The following is a 17593-nucleotide window of genomic DNA, read 5'->3' as shown; positions in this document are numbered from 1 at the left end:
TTTTAGGATCTCAATAATAACAAAAAATTTTGGCATTCCATTTAAAAAAAAAGTTGACAGTCCAATTGAAAATGTGATATCACCATCGTGTAGAGAATGTCCTAAAACATATTACTGCCATATATTTTGCAAGTACTACCCATAGTGTGGCTAAAAAAAAATAAGGCACTTACTCTGAATCAGGCTCTATAGAGGAAAGACCAGTACAGTTTGAAAATCCCGGGGAGGTTTGCTTTTCCAATGAAAAATCTACGTGCCATATCTGTGGAGATATAGCTGTTATAACTTGTGCATGGTGTAAACAATCGTTGTGTTTAAAACATTTTTTCCATGATTTTCATTATTGCCAACAATATATTGAATAAAAAAAGTAAAAAAAAAGGAAATTAAATTAATAATGTAGAATATAATTTGTGATGGTCAACCATTCTTTTGTCAGTTACTTTTTAACTCATTATTAATAAATATTTATAAAATTATCCTAACTTTTGTGTTATTTAAATAGAATAAGGATAAAAAACATTTTTCTGTAGGAGTATGAAAGTTATTACTGAAAATATATTTTCTACCCCAAACTTCTAACCCTTGTAAGTTCTTACAATAGTACTACCTAAAGGCGCGTACACATAGAGCGAACGAAGGCGAACGAATTCAATCGAACAAATTTGGACGAATTCGTTCGGTATTTGCTGGAAATATCGGCTTGCGTCCACATAAAAACAAGTGTGTAGCAAACGAATTGTTTCGCGCTCATGGCTTGTTTTCGGTCATTAGTGGAAGTTGGAAGTCGGCCCATGTGATAATGGCAACAAATGATGACTTAATTATTGTTGCAAGTGCAGCATGTATAATTATAAGTGACGAAGAGGAAAGGCAAAAACGAAAACGACGCTGGTGGATGACATCTTTATTTAAAAGCAGAAGTAGATATAGGGGAATGGATTTATTGAAAGATTTAACGTCCGAAGTCGAATATGGGCTTTTTGAAAATTTCTGTAGAATGAAATCTGCAGATTTTGAATGGCTACTGAATCGTATTGGCCCGAAAATAGCAAAACAAAATACATCATTCAGAGAAGCGATACCACCAACGGAAAGATTAATGCTTACATTACGTTACCTAGCCACCGGGGACTCATTCACTAGTTTAATGTACACCTTCAAAATTTCCAAGCAACTAATTTCTTACATCATACCGGAAGTTTGTTCAGCAATAATTGAAAGCCTCGATGATTACGTGAAGGTAAGTAAAATAAGTAAGTAAAAATAATATATTTTCTTAATACAAGTTTATTAACGAAAATACAAAAGAACAATCATTATTATTTGAATTAATTTAAATTAATTATCGACATCGCTAAAAGTATTAATGTAATCTATTAAAGGTGCCAAAGGAGTTGTAGTATTGGTTTGAGGTTGTTGATAGGGAGTGTTAATATATGTGGGTTGGTTGTATGTCGTTGATGCGTTTGAGGGTGAAGGTGATGGAGCGGAAGAACAAATACTTTGTGGGTATGATAAATTTTGATCATATTGCGAGCATGATGAATCTGTGGGTGAAGGTGAAGGAATGGGTACTGTAGCAGGGGCATTGTATTTACCCATATCAGCATCAAATAAAATATTACCAATTAGGTGTTCAATTACATTTCTAGTGTACTGGCTATAAGTTCTATGTTTTGAGGCTATGTGCTCCCCGTAAATTGTGCTGGCATCTCTGAAACTGCGACTTTTGACTGTGTCTTTTAATATTTCGTAGGTTTCTTCTGCACGAGAATTTTTCGTTTTGATAGCCGGCCGTTTTATCTTCCTTGGTGAACAGAAATCAGATTTTCGTTTCGGTGTTTCAACTGATGTTCTTATATTTTCTGCGTGCTCAGTATAATCACTGGGTTCTTCAACAATTTTTTTGAGATCGCCCACCTCTTGTTCTTGGGTGTTCCTTTGAAGCACGGATAATTCCTACAAAAAAATATTTTAATTGACCGTATATTATATGTACATATGAATATTGTATAAACTCAGTAAGTTTGGCCCTATTGGTGACTGATTAGATATTGGTATTCATTTTTTCAGATGCCTAGTAATGCAGAAGAGTGGCGGAGTGTAGCTGAAAACTTTAATACTCAATGGAATTTTCCTCAATGCCTTGGAGCTGTAGATGGCAGACATTGCATACTACAAGCTCCAATAGACAGCGGAAGTGACTATTTTAATTATAAACAGAATTTTAGTATTGTTTTAATTGGTATTGCCGACTCAAATTATACGTTTTTGTTTGCCGACGTCGGTTGCCAGGGTAGAATTTCAGATGGGGGTGTGTTAAAAAATTCTGTTTTCTGGAAAACACTACAAAACAGTGACTTAAATTTAGCGCCTGAAGAAGTTCCGTATGTGTTCGTCGGCGATGATGCTTTCAGCCTTCATGAACACATTCTGAAAGCATATCCAGTAGAACAAAAAAAGGGATCAAAAAAACGAATTTTCAATTACAGATTATGTCGTGCCCAACGAGTAATCGAAAACGTGTTTGGGATAATGTCAGCTGTGTTTAGAGTATTAAGAAAAGTAATGTTATTATCCCCAGAAAAGGCTACAACAGTAGTTTTGACTTGTGTCTATTTACATAATTTCTTAAGAGAAAGCAGACATTCCCGAAACCTTTATATACCGCCCGGAACGTTTGATGATGCTATCTTTATCACCGTCATGCCTGGAAGTTGGCGCAAAGTCACAGATATGACGTCACAATCGTTTGTTCCAATGACAAAAGTTGGAAGAAAAACTTCAGCTAATTGTGAAGCAATAAGAAACGAGTTTGCAGATTATTTTATGAACGAAGGGAGAGTTGATTGGCAAAACGATTATGCTTAAATATTCTGTAATTACTCTATAACATTCAATAAGATATTGCCTAAACTTCAACAATATGTACGTTACTAACTATACTTATCTACTGTATTCTTTTGTATACTAAAATATAACAATGTCTTCACTTACCTCGGTATTTTTTGTTTTTTTCGGAATAAATTTATCCATTAAAAATAACATATTCTTGAAAGCAAACCAAGTTGATGTATACACATCACTGGTGCCTGAGCCAATTTTCATAGTTTGTTCGTGTTTCTGACGTTCTCGCCTGAATGAACTTAAAAGGGAATCCATTTTTTTTTGCTTCGCCTGCTTCACAATTAAGATTTTTATCAATTTTATTCCAAGCGTCCATTTTTTTAATTTTATTTTTATATTCGTTTTCAACCGGATTCCACAGGCATTCATTACTGCGGTACTCATTAATGAGTTCCAGAGCCTTAGAATTACATTACATTACATAGAATACATATCGGGTAGGCGGACCAACCAACCTTGCACCGCGACCCTAAGGATCTATTGTACCCCGATAGATATCGTTATCAAATTTCACCGTGTAGTCCAATGCTCTTAACGAACATTAATACCTTGCTCGGCGAAAGGTCATTCAGATCTTTTGAGGAGATAAACTGCGACCCAAAAATCGAGAATCTGATACGGTTAACGGCAGGGCAGTGGCATAAAACATGCTCAACCGTCTCTGCTTCCTCCGCACATAGTCGGCATTCAACATCGTCGGCTAAACCCAACAAGTTGAGGTGTGCTATTAATCGGCAGTGCCCAGTAAAAACACCCACTAGAACTTTTATGCTACTACGGGCAAGTCCTAAAATATTCCCGGGTTTGACAGCGGCGATGTTAATAAACACCTTAGCATGTCTCATTCCAGGAGAACTGGTCCACAGTAGGCGAAGTCTCTCTTCAGCCCACAGTCCAATCCTATATTTGGCCATCGCAAATGATACACCAACTGCTGGTTCCGGTCCCACAAACGCTTCAGCGCTGCCATCTCGTGCTAGCTTATCTGCCGCTTCATTGCCAGCAACACCAGAGTGACCCGGGACCCAGATCAGAGAGACTCTGTTTCACAACTCAGTGTGTTTAATGTTCTCTTACAATCATTAACCAGAGCCGACACCGTTTTCACGGCTTGCAGCGCCTGGAGAGCGGCTTGACTGTCTGAGAAAATTCGTACTGTCATGTTCTTCACCCCTCTTTCAAGAAGGATTTTAGCACCCATGTCAATAGCAAATACTTCCGCCTGGAATACAGTACAGTACGTACCCAGGCTGTAGGCTTGCTTAATTCGAGGTGTCTGGCAGTATACTCCTGCTCCTACCCCTTCAGGCGTTTTTGATCCATCTGTGTACAAGCAAATGTCTGCCCGAACCAGAGAATTTTCATTTTCGATCCAGGACTGCCGCCCAGGCAGTACAATCTGGTATCGAGCATTAATCATTGATAGTGATACCGCCAAATCTGACGGCATTGATAGCACAGTATCAGTGCTTATAATGTCTTCCGCAGCCCATTGGTAGGACATGTCGGAACAGTTTTGAGCATATTGCTTAAATCTGTAAATGGTTGTTCTAGCCACTTTCTCTATATGCAAATGCAGAGGAGATAGGCCAAGCAGAACCTCCATTGCTAGAGTTGGCGTTGTGCCTATCGCAGAAGAGATTGCCAATCCAGCTACTCGTTGAATTCGTGAAAGTTTAATTACTTCAGTTATCAGTGAAGTCTGTCGGACTTTTCTATACCAGGCTGCTGCTCCGTATGTGATCATAGGTCTAACCACAGTCGCATAGAGCCAGTACAGTCTTTCAGAGGTAAGACCCCAATTTTTTCCACAAAGACTGCGACAAGTCCACAAGGATAGTCTAGCTTTGTGCAAAACTCCCTGCAAATGTCCATTCCATGACAGGGTTTTGTCTAGGATTACTCCTAGATATTTGACTTCCTTTGAGAAAGGAATTTCTTCACCTTGGATAGTTGGGCGGATTAGTCCATCCAACTTTCGCTTCCTGGTGAAGGGCACAACAATTGTCTTTTGCGGGTTTATTGAGAGGTTCTCTCCCTTACACCAAGCGCAAATGGTATCTAGGGTCACCTGGAGGACTTTAGATATCCTCGGCAAACAGGTTCCTTTGACCATAACGACAATGTCATCAGCATAAGCTTGTATTTCCACACCAACGGCTTCGACTATCGCAATCAGGTCGTCAACTAGGAGGGACCAAAGCAGGGGAGATAACACCCCTCCCTGCGGGCAGCCACCTCCCGGCCTGAAGCGTATCGTATCACCGTGGAGTGAAGTAGAAACTATTCTACTATCTAGCATATTGCGGATCCAACCCGCTATAGTTGCTTCCACTCCCCTGTCAAGAGCAGCTCTTTCAAGAGATTGTGGTATTGCGTTGTTCAACGCTCCCTCTATATCCAGAAACGCACAAACCAAGATTTCTTTATCCTGCAGCGTCCTGGATACTCTACCAACTAAGTTGTGTAAAGCCAATTCTGCTGATTTTCCCGCTTGATAAGCATACTGGTGGCGACTCAGTGGACCAGATACCAATGGCACCGTACGGATATACCGTTCCAGAACTTTTTCAAGGGTTTTCAGCAGAAATGACGTTAGGCTGATGGGTCGAAAGGCATTAGGAGTAGGGACCGAACGGCCCGCTTTGGGTATGTAAGATACCCGTACCTTAGTCCATTCTGCCGGCACATATTTCCAGGCGACACTCGCTCTGAAAATTTTTACCAAAATTTGCAACAACAAAGACCTCCCCTGCTGTAACAAAGCAGGAAAGATATTGTCTTCTCCAGGCGATTTGAACGGCTTAAACGTTTGAATTGCCTGGTCCACGGATGTGTAAGTGACGACTTTTCTAGCCACACTCCAATCCGTATTTGAGGGGTGCTTTGCCTTGCAGGAATAGCCCGCTGTGGCATTATCGGCCCTCATCATCAGGCTTCCTGGGAAGTGAGTCTGCATGAGAAGCTCCAACGAGGCTCTGCTAGAGTCCGTAAAACTACCGTCAGGCCGCCTAAGTGAGCCCAGGGGTAGTGCCGGATCTCTAGCGAGAATCTTGTGAATTCTTGCACTGCTGGGTGTGTCTTTCACTCCCTCACAGAACCTCCTCCAAGACTCTCTTTTTGCCCTACGTATGTTTTTGGTGTAATTCGTTAGAGCTTGTTTATATTTCTCCCATTCACCTAATGTCTTGGCCCGGTTGAAAAGCTTTCGGACCTCTTGTCTTTCGGAGCTAAGAGATTCGTTCCACCAGGGTGTGCCCCGATTACTACTTTTCACCTTCAGTGGACTGCTACTGTGATATGCAGAGCGAATTGCCACAGAGATCTGCTCCGTGGCTATTTCAACCTGATCACAGTTCCTAGCGGTTGCGATAACACTAGTTAGGTTATCTGCAAGGCAACTCTTAAACAGATCCCAATTAGTGCTACGGGGATTACGGTACGTACAGTCCGATTTCATATCTAGATCAATTTTAAATTGAATATGTCTATGATCTGAACACGACGGTTCAGAGGATACCCTCCAGGAGGTTATCTTAGAGCTTAATATAATTGAGCTGAACGTAATGTCAAGTACCTCTGCTCTATTTCTGGTAACAAAGGTTGGTTTGGCGCCTACATTATTAACAGTAAGCCCCTCCCCTAATAGGTAGTCAAAAAGTAACTCACCTCTTTCATTTGTGTTGGTGCTTGCCCACATTGTGTGGTGGGCATTGGCGTCACATCCAACAACAACTTGCAGGTTATTCCTCCGGCTGTAGGCAATTATGTCTCGCACAGCGGCCGGGGGAAGGTCATTTTCCGTTCCGGGGAAGTATGCCGAGCAGATGACAATTTCTGTCCAGCCCCTCTCACCACGGATTCTCAGAACCGCAGCCACACAATCGTGGTCGCTATGCTCTGAGATTAAGAAAGCATTAATGTTGTTCCTGATAAGTAAACAAGCTCTGGGTCTATCTCCTGAGCAAAGTAACTTACCGGATAAATTACCGAGTCCGCTGATGCGCCCGGTATTGGCGAGCCATGGTTCCTGCATGAGGGCAATATCAATTCGCTCACTCATCCAGGTTCTGCTAAGGACAGCCGTAGCCGCCCTAGCGTGCTGCAGGTTTACCTGTAAACAGTTAATAGACTTATCCACTGAGCTGAGTACAGTTTCCCCTACTTACCTCTCGCATGGGATGGAGCAGCCGTCCCACCGGCCCCTCTCATTCCAGCGCGCCCTCTCGAGCCTCGGGCAGGAGTCGAGGACTTTCCTCTTTCTCCACTCTCCCGTGGTGCAGAACGAGCACCTGCACGACGCCCCCTGCTGGACACCCCGGCACGTGCGGATATCCCGCCTCAGCCGGGTTTCACACCTGGCGATCTTTTCACGCGCTTGGCGCTTGTTGCCGCGGGAGCTGATGATGTCGACGGGGCGACTGTCACAGCCTCCGTCGTCTCGGTAGTAGGTGCGGGATTCTCCACTCCCTTTCCTTTCAGTCGGAACTGAATTCTTCCATATCCGAAGTACGGCCGCCAGCACAGTTCTTCCAGGGCGTTGCAAGACACTTCGTCAACCGCGAAGGTCCACGTCTGCCTCGGTCCGGATCTGGTGGTGTTCAGAACCGTCCACTCGGATGTTTGGAGTGAGTTGTTCATCACATCCAATAGGGTTAACACCGTCTCTTTGGTGAGAGGAACATTAGCTTCATCGTCTGGGATATATGCTACACAGACGTGCGTCCTGGGAATATCTTTCCCCTCGACCGCCTTAATCTGGGCACCCTCCCATGGATGAAGGCTATTGGCTGTATTCACAAGCCAGTCCTTCGAGCAGGCATGCGCAGGTGACTAAAAGCCAGCCTGGACGCGTCGCACAGCCCTGGAACCGGACTTGTGTTCGCACACCCCCTTTTTGGATGTTGTCTACGGCTGAAATAACCTCCCTCCGTAGCAACCCCACTTGTTCTACATTGAACTGCTGGGCGGGATAGTCTGGGTGGATTAATCCAACCCTGATACCGCTCACAGCAGCTTTGTAAGTCAGCTGCTTCTCTGAAGCAGCTTTGGTTTCCGTCGGCACGATCTCAGCCGGCTTGGGCTTCTTAGCCACTTGCTCGGGCATCGACTCATGAGAGCGCGCCCTCTTGGCCAAAGGCTTAGAGGTCTCTGCGCTCTTTTCCGATGGAGTGTTGATCTTTTCAATCACCTGCTTGAGGGCGGTCTCATAAGGCACCCCGCTCCCCATAAGCTTGCGCAGGTTCCTTCTAGCGGACCCTGGCAGCCGCAGGCGTTTTTGTTTGAGGGTGAGACTGTCTAGTGCCTTAACAGCCTCCTCCTCATCTTCCTCCCCTTCAGAGTGCAGAAGAACCTGCTCCTCTTCCAGAGAGGGAGAACTTGACTTGGGTGCGGACGGTCCGGCTACCACAAGTGTAGATTGTGATGGAGGACTATCCTCCATCTTTTTGGTTTCCTTTTCAGGATCGAGGTTTATCCCCCCCTCGTCTAAGGTTTTACTAATACTGGGCGTCTCCATACTAATCCCACGAGTAGGGCAGAAAGGGTAGTCCATCGAGGCAGTGCTCCCATACCCCGATAAGCCTATTGAAACTGAAGGGCGGCAGGTCTCCAGAGTCCGCTTATTAGCAGCCATCACTTCCCGGATGACTAGACCGTCAGATGACAGCCTAAAGTGCTCTGCATAAGCTGTTCCACATTCACTTTGGGGTTTTTAATGAGGTTGTCTCCTCTTGACCCAGGCAATTAAGCCAAGATCCCCCGCATGCCCTGCCCGTGGAACAGGTCCACAAACAATAGGCATGCATGGTATAACGGTTTCGACTATATCAGTCGTCCCCGGCCACGTTTTCTCCCGTGCAAGCCCTAAGCCACGCGACGACAGCCGGGCGGGAGGCCTGTTTATCGACTGGCAAGTCTAGATCCGACACTTTTGGTATGGTACAGGGGCACCTCGTGAAGGAGCAGTAAAAACTGCAGTGTCGGTCTTGATTCAGGTCATAAGACAAGAACTCTGAGTACGGCAAAACAAGTAGGACAAGCCTACCTAGGATTCACCGCACCCTCACCCCCTAGAATTACTAGAGCCTTAGAATCACTCCATTCCATTTTAAACTATCAGCAACTCTACTATGAACTGAAATAAATAATTCGGCCAATCGCCACAAAACCACGTACACATTAAAACAAATTCGAACGACTTTTATGGCAAATATCCTTTGATGTTTACCAGTTTACCGCCTCGCAAGCGAACCGCAACGAATGCGAACAAACACGTTCAAACGGGTTCGTTGATACGTACACATCAACCGAAAGAATTCGTTCGCGACCGTTCATTCGCTGTATGTGTACGCGCCTTAACGTATAAAAAAATCATCGTGGGAAATTGCACCAAAATCGACAAAATTTTCGCAAAAAAAAATATTTTTGGGGTGGTTAGGGTAGTTAACCCCAGCCACCCCTTAATGTCATATAGGGTTTATTTTACTGCGTAAATCTTAATTTACAACTAATTTATGGTTTTCTTCAAAATATTGTTCAAAAGTGTTACAGTTTATCACATTATTCTTAAGGAAAGGGGTTATCTATCATACCCCGTAATTTTGCAGGGGATGGTCAGAGGCAAATAAGAAAAAACACGTCATTAATATTTTTAAACGTACTATAAGGACACATAATATCGCCAAAATCGACAGGGTAGTTTTTAAAATATTCCAAAAAACTAGGGGTAGTTTACCACCTGAAACCCTCAGATATATGTGTGATATATCAATGGAAAGCTCTTTGATAATGAATATCAGTTTACATTTACCACATTTCGATAGCTATTTTCGTTCTCAGAATATAAGCGAATATATATATTTCGCCCCGATTTCCAACCCTTATAACTCGTCCCAGGGGCTTTATTAGCACGTATACAAAAATACGTAAAGCTTATTTTTGGCCATCACCCATTACTCATGACTGACAAAGTGTTGAATAATGAAGGCATTATTCCACAGTTCTGACACGGCCTACTAATCAAAAAAATAAAATATTAACAGAAATGACAGCTTTCTTATATTGAGGTTATGTCTGAAATGTCTATCAAGTTTTTTTTTTCCTTTTTTTGATTTTTTTTTTCAAAATTAAATAGTTTTAGATAAAGTATAGTATTCAACTTGCGTATAATGGATGTTACCCACTCAGATTACAACACTCGCTCGCTTCGCTCGCTCGTGTTGCAACTTCACCTTCATGGGTGACAGCCGCCATTATACGCTTGTTGAATAATATACTATTCCTCGCCTACTATAATTAAAATTTTGAATATTAATCTTTAATATTTTAGAATTAAAAAATAACGCTTATTTTCCCCAAATACACCATGCGTGCATTACATCATTGGAAAGCTAAAAATATGCTCTTTTCAGTAACACCATAATTTACTATAGTTTGTATTTAAAAAACTACAACTTTGTCTTGTATCTCAAAAGTCATCAAATATTTTTAAAATTTTTCAACGGCAGTATATTCTACTTAAAAAATGTCTTAAGAACGTATCAACTCCATTTCTCTAATTTCAAAAATAAACAAAATATGAGCATTTTTAAAAATCATCAAAATTTGACTTTTTGGCTATAACTTAAAAACAAAAGAAGATAGAAGTTTGGTGTTTGCGGGATTGGGTCAGTCTCGAAAAAAGAGGCCGGGACATGGCACCTACTTTTTTCGTATCTCTTATAGTTTCTGAGATAGCCTATAATAACACCCAAATTTGCCCACCTTGTACACAAGTTCATGGGTTGCAGTTTATTGCATAGATTCTCTGGCATTTACTTTATTTAAAGACCGCGAAGACATTTATTACATCAACACAATATCCGTCTAAATTTTGTTTTCAGATCAGATAAAGAATTCGTCTAAATTTTTACCTTTTATAAAACCACTTAAAGAAATCCGTTTTATTCTGTTGCCCCACAATTGTAACAACAATCATTGGATATTAATTATATTAGATTTAAGACATAATAGAAAAATAACTTTTTCCTTGCTTTTTTATTAAACTTCCTCGGTACCGGTTTCGACTAAACAGTCATCCTCAGCCGAATCTACATATATGTTAAAAAATATTTTACATAAAAAACTTATTTCTATAATTAATACACTTATGGTCAAATAAATCTAATTATGAAACATTGAACATAGAACACCATCATCATTATGAAATAAATCATGCATAAAAATTTTAGTGAATGGAAGGTATAAAAATATATCAAAGAATCAAATCCAAAGAAGAGGGATTCAAAATCCAAAATGGGGTTATGTTATGTTGTGTGAGAGAAGTAAAATTAAAACCAATTACGTGATGAAGTAAAAAGATAAAAATACTTTAATAAACAGATGTTAACAGATTAAAAATGAAAACTTAAACCAAACGGACATGACATGATAACAAAACGATAAGACGATGACATATGAAGTTGGTGAAGAAAATACGGAAGACGGAGGATGGAGTATGCGCGATAAAAATAAAACTGACATGCATATCAGATAGCGGGAATATATAAAATTGTGTATATTTATAAATTTTGGAGTAACGTTCTCCAAAATTGATAGCTGCTGATTACAGAGCTTATCTGAGTTCCATTCAGGCAGATGTGTTGGGGAAACCAAAGAAGATATGGTCGTTTGTTAATGGCAAAAGAGGTTCCTCATCTGGCATGCCAGCCTCAATGACTTCCTTTGATGGAACCATGGTTGACTCATGTTCTGCGATCTCTTGTGCTTTCTCGGATTACTTCTCGTCTGTTTTTGTAGATGGCACAATCGACAGCTCAGTGATTGCCCATGGCTCTGGGGTTTTGCCGTGGTTTTCCGCTAATGCAATTCATAACGTTCTGTTGCATCTTGACCAGTCGTTTAGTCCTGGCCCGGATGGTATTCCATCTTTATTCTTAAAAGAGTTTGCTACTGAGCTGTCAATGCCACTGTTTCGTATTTTTTCGAAGTTCTTACTTGAAGGTGTTTTCCCAAGTATGTGGAAAACGGCTTTCGTTATTCCAATATTTAAATCCGGTGTTAAACAGTTGGTATCCAATTACCGTCCTATTTCTATCCTTTCAGCTATCCCCAAGGTATTTGAAAAAATTGTCCACGAATATCTTAGTCTGTCTATTTCTCACTCTATAATCAATGAACAACATGGTTTTCTGTCTGGGCGATCGGTGGAGTCTAATCTGTTGTCTTATGTAAACTTTATTCATTCTGCTTTAAACGAGGATATTCAGATTGATACAATCTACACCGATTACTCCAAAGCCTTCGACAAAATCGATCATACTATTCTTGTACAGAAACTTTACTCCTTTGATATTCCAGATGGTCTTGTTCACTGGATTATGTCGTATTTATCTAACCGAAGTCAAGCAGTTAGGATTGGTAGCTTTATATCTGGCTACAAACCTATCACATCCGGTGTGCCTCAGGGCAGTCATCTTGGACCCTTACTATTCGTAATGTACATAAATGATATTTCTTCGTGTTTATATTTTCTAAGTTTCTACTCTATGCCGACGATAATAAAATATTCACAAGGATCGGGTCTAATCTGGACTGCCTTAGACTACAGGAGGATCTTGACCGCCTGCATGAGTACTGTCGCCTCAACAAACTGCACCTAAATTATGACAAATGCCAAAAAATTACATTTACTAGGAAACGTTATCCTCTTAACTTTCCTTACAACTTTAACGGTGCTGCTATCCCGCCCACTTATAAAGTAAACATCTTGGCATCATATTGGATTTCAAGTTGCGATTTCATCAGTAAGGTCAGTAAGGTCAGTAAGAATTTCACGAACTTTTTGTGTATAAAAACCCTTTATTTGGCATTTGTCAACAGTGTGCTTTGTTATGGTTCCGTAATATGGAACCCCATGTATGCGGTGTATCGTGGTCGTATTGAAGCTATTCAGCGACGCTTTGTACGTTATTTGGCACATAAATTTCATCTTCCTTACTGCGATTACGATAGGCGTTGCGTGGTCTTCAACTTGTTGTCACTGCAGCAGCGTCGAATTGTTGCTGACTTGATCTTCCTCTTCAAGCTTGTTAATGGCATGCTGCATACCCCCGATCTTCTGCCTGAGTTGAGTTTCAATGTACCGCAACGGGTTATACGTTTCAACGCTACATTTCGTCTTGATAGATCTAACACCAACCTTTACCAAAGCTCTCCATTAGTTCGAATTCTTAATTCCTATAACCAAGGCTTCAACCATGTACCTTTCTTTGACGTTTCCTTACGCTCTTTTAGAAAATATGTACTAACTAATGTATAGCGGATGTTTTGTTGATCGCTTTATCGTTGTATTTATTTTAGTTTATATCACAATTTTTTTTATATTAATTTTCGTTATTATGAGGATGCTTTGTTGGGGATATTCTCCCCGTATGCATCCCGAATATGTAATAAATAAATAAATAAAGGACTTTGGTAATGCCGCTGATGTAGATCAGCTAAATCGCTTAGTTTTTAAAGAAATTGACGAAAATGTGACTTTACCGGATAACGATTTCAAAGAATCAGATGATTCAGAAACTGAAGATAACATTGAACAGAGACCTGTTGACTCTGATACGGATCATGACATGGACGATGATGATGAAAATGAGGATGATGAAGATCAAGAAGCTGGTTATTATATCGGTAAGTAAACGTAGTTTCTTTGGATAAATGATGCGTTGCAAACATAAACTTTTGGTAGGTAAAGATGGAACAAAATGGAAAACGACACCATGGAAACGAACTCAGGCACGCCCATATAATGTTTTAGTAAAATTACCCGGCGTAGTAGGTAGATTTGCAAAAGACGCTAAATGCGAACAAGATTCTTGGAAGTTATTTTTTGATAATAATATATTGAGCATCATAGTTGACAGTACAAATAAGTACATATTGAATATAAAAGAAAAATTTGTCCGCGATCGAGATTGCAACCCCACTGACATTATTGAAATTGAAGCTTTACTGGGGTTGTTATACTTGGCAGGAGTTTTTCGAGGCGGTCACCAAAATATTTGTGATTTTTGGGCAACTGATGGCTCGACATCTTTAGAATGGTTATGTCAATTTCACGATTGCGTTTCCTTATGCGATGCATCCGATTTGATGACCGATCTACACGACAAAGAAGGTGTGAAACTGACAAGTTAGCGTAGGTTCGTGAAATATTTGTTTTATTTATTGAGAACAGCAAATTACATTACAATTTAGGCGAAAACGTCACTATTGATGAGATGCTTCCAGCATTTCGTGGTCATTGTGGTTTCCGGCAATATATATCTTCAAAGCCAACAAAATATGGTATAAAAATCTTTTGTCTTGCTGACGCAAAACTTTTTTATACAGCCAACATGGAGATCTATTGCGGCCAACAACCTGACGGACCTTACAAAAAAAGTAATTCTGCGGAAGATATTATCATGCGAATTTCAGAGTCAATTTATGGAAGCGGAAGAAACATTACCGCAGACAATTGATTTACAAGTTTGAAACTTGTAAAAGTTTTGGAAAAGAAGAAAATATCATACGTTGGAACTGTCCGAAAAAACAAGAGAGATTTACCACCAAGTTTTGCTTTGCCAAAACGTAGAGCACAGTATGACAGCATTTTCGGTTACACAAGAAACGAAACCCTTGTCTCCTACGCACCAAAGAAGGGTAAGACTATTGTATTGCTATCCAGCTTGCATACGTCAAACAATGAAGTGGCAACTAATAGACAACGGAAACCGGAAATTATCAAATACTATAATAGTACAAAATCTGGAGTAGATGTAGTGGACAAATTGTGCTACGTACAACGTTGCTAGAGCAACAAAAATTGAGCTGTTTTCTGCTATGGGACTGATAGTCCCAGTACGTGTATTGGCGTTACATATAAGCAATAATTTTTGAGTTATGACACAAACTTGTAATTTTTCTAATGGAAACCATAGTTGACCATGACTTTATAAATAAGGCCTTTTCTCAACGATTCTAACGATATACCACTTGACATAGATATTTGTATTAATAAATAAATTATAGCCGTTTATTCTTTTAATTGGAAAACTCTTCAGGTAGTATGCTATGGAAACAATTGATAGATACGTTTGCAAACGTAAGTTTCCATGATTTCGTATCGCTAGCTTAATAAGTGGTGGTCCCCCGTCGCGTTGAAACCATTTAAACAAATGACGTGTCTGCAGGAGCAATCCATCCAACATATTACTGAACTCGTTCTGTAGAAAGTGAAGATAACGATCTCCGTTTAATGTATCATAAAAAAATGTACGGACCAAGAATTCTTGAACAAATGACACCGCACCAAACATTAAATCCAAACTTAACTTGAGGTCTCCTCTCTTAGTATGGATTTGAATATTTTAGAATAGGGTGTTTTCGAATAAACTGGATCTAATGTTTTATTATTTTTTCTTATTAAATTTTTAATGATATGAATTGGGAATTTATTGTACTTTGCTAACTCAAAAGGATGGTTAAATTCCTTTGTTCGGTTATAAAGGGTATTTAAACCATCACTCCCCTAGCTTTTTCTACTAAAAAAATCTTTGCTTCTTCTAATATTGCCCTTTCTTTTTCCAATAATAGTTCAATTGATAAATTATTGTCTAATTACCATTTTAATGATTACAACATTGAGAATGAGACTGGAATTTATTTGATCAGTTGCTTTAATTGTAACGCTATACAATATGTCTCCGGATCGAGTTACAAAGAGGAAAAAAAATTTTATTACTGATTTTTCAAACTTATCTCAGCATAAATAATTCGTCGGATATGTTCAAACTACTAAATCGCACGAATTTTATACTCTAACTATAGAAGTTAACAAATTATTCCCATTTTTTATGTAATGTTTTTTAAGTATATGGTGTTCTCAATGTTTCATAATTAGATTTATTTGACCGTAAGTGTATTAATTATAGAAATAAGTTTTTATGTAAAATATTTTTTAACATATATGTAGATTCGGCTCAGGATGACTGTTTAGTCGAAACCGGTACCGAGGAAATTTAATAAAAAAGCAAGAAAGAAGTTATTTTTCTTTTATTTCTTAATTATATATAAATCTTGCAACATGGATTCTATCACATATATTAGATTTGACTACTAACTCTATTTGTATTTTGAATCCTGGTAAATTATAAAAAGGGTTAAAAGACTATTTTCCACTAGAGACCGTCTACACCTACACGAAGACAAACTAAATGCTAGGAAGTGGAAACTAACAATAATAGCATATCCTACCCAAGAGACTGAGGATTCAATCAATTGTGGAATCTATGTTATATGGTACATGATGGTTTTGCAAAAAAATGAAACACTGCAATATTTATAAACATCATTATTACAAAGTAATTTTAATCCTGACCTTTTCAGAATTTCTTTACAAAATATTTTATTACTGTCATCTCACGTTATGTATGATAAATGTTTTAAAAGTAGTATAGGATCAGAAGAAAATTATGTAGGCTGCAACTTATGTAACAGATGGTTACATATAGATCGTTGCTCGAACATATCTAATATAATTTCTATAGATACCATTAAACTTGGCAACTTTATAGTTGTCCATCATGTCAATACTATAAAGCAGGTTTGTGGCAGGTTTATTCAAGACATCAATTAAAAATGTTGCGTTGGATAATATATCTCTAAAATATTTTGTTATTCATTATAAAAACGAGTTACAAGAAATATACAATACAAGAGATACAAACGATTTTTGTGAACGGTACCGTTCTGTTGATAAACCAGAGTACCATTTGAAATGGGATATGTTAACTCCGTTTATATCATTTAGTGCAGCAGTCTATAATGTCAACAACCAATATAGCAGACAAGGCATTTGTGAAATATGTTCTTCTAAGATTTCTGAATTAAAAAATTATACATAAATATTAGGAATGAACGACGAAGCAAGCTTGTTTGAGCAATATAAAACGTTTTATGATATTACGGAAAGGTATCATGTTTATCCAGATCACTACACATTAGATCAAATTCAATTTTAATTACAATTATTTATATATACAATTATTATTACACACCCCTTTTATCAACGTAATATCCGCGTGTCTCATAGATAATATATGTTATTCGAAACGTTATTTTCGATCGTTGGACTGAATTTGGAGGTGTCACACAATTTTTGGACAAAGTTATGAATTTGTTACGTATTTCGAGAGTGATTTCGACCCTTTATCCTCTGAATTTTCGGGTGGTGCTTAAATATGTTATTCGAAATAGTGATTTTGATATTTGGAGTGAACTTAATGGATCATCAAGCTTTATTATTTTGATCATCAAATATGAATTTTTCACATATTAAGAGGGTCCGCTGTGAAAATGTGAATTTCGTTTCTCAATCCGTTGCTAACTTCAACGACATCACTTTGTAATGGAATACAAGACAGGAAATGATTGCGGAATTTATGTAATATCGATGCGTGCAATTCGGAGGTGCATTGCACCTACGAATTGAGGACATTCAATAAAAATGTTGAACTTGCAAATTAGTTTATGTTTAATTCGAATAATATTAAGTTTTAAAATTTTAGTCTAGTATATGTAATCGTAGAGTAAGAATGAATAAATAGAACGTTATAATTTAAACAATCTTTCAATTCCATCA

At 39.0% G+C, this 17593-nt stretch overlaps 1 protein-coding gene across 1 annotated transcript; it reads left to right on the top strand.

The window, feature by feature from the left end:
- The first annotated feature begins 11359 nt into the window (after positions 1-11359).
- Positions 11360-15975, top strand: LOC139432070 (uncharacterized). The gene is made up of 5 exons (XM_071200407.1): positions 11360-11405; positions 13405-13599; positions 13658-14086; positions 14167-14352; positions 15926-15975. The coding sequence occupies exons 1-5, from the start codon at positions 11360-11362 to the stop codon at positions 15973-15975; spliced, it is 906 nt and encodes a 301-aa protein (XP_071056508.1).
- The last annotated feature ends 1618 nt before the right edge of the window (positions 15976-17593 follow it).

This window comes from Onthophagus taurus, chromosome 11, assembly GCF_036711975.1.
Source record: "Onthophagus taurus isolate NC chromosome 11, IU_Otau_3.0, whole genome shotgun sequence".
NCBI classification, from domain to species: domain Eukaryota; kingdom Metazoa; phylum Arthropoda; class Insecta; order Coleoptera; family Scarabaeidae; genus Onthophagus; species Onthophagus taurus.
The sequence above is the reverse complement of the archived record's forward strand: the minus strand, read 5'-3'. Positions and strand labels throughout refer to the sequence as shown.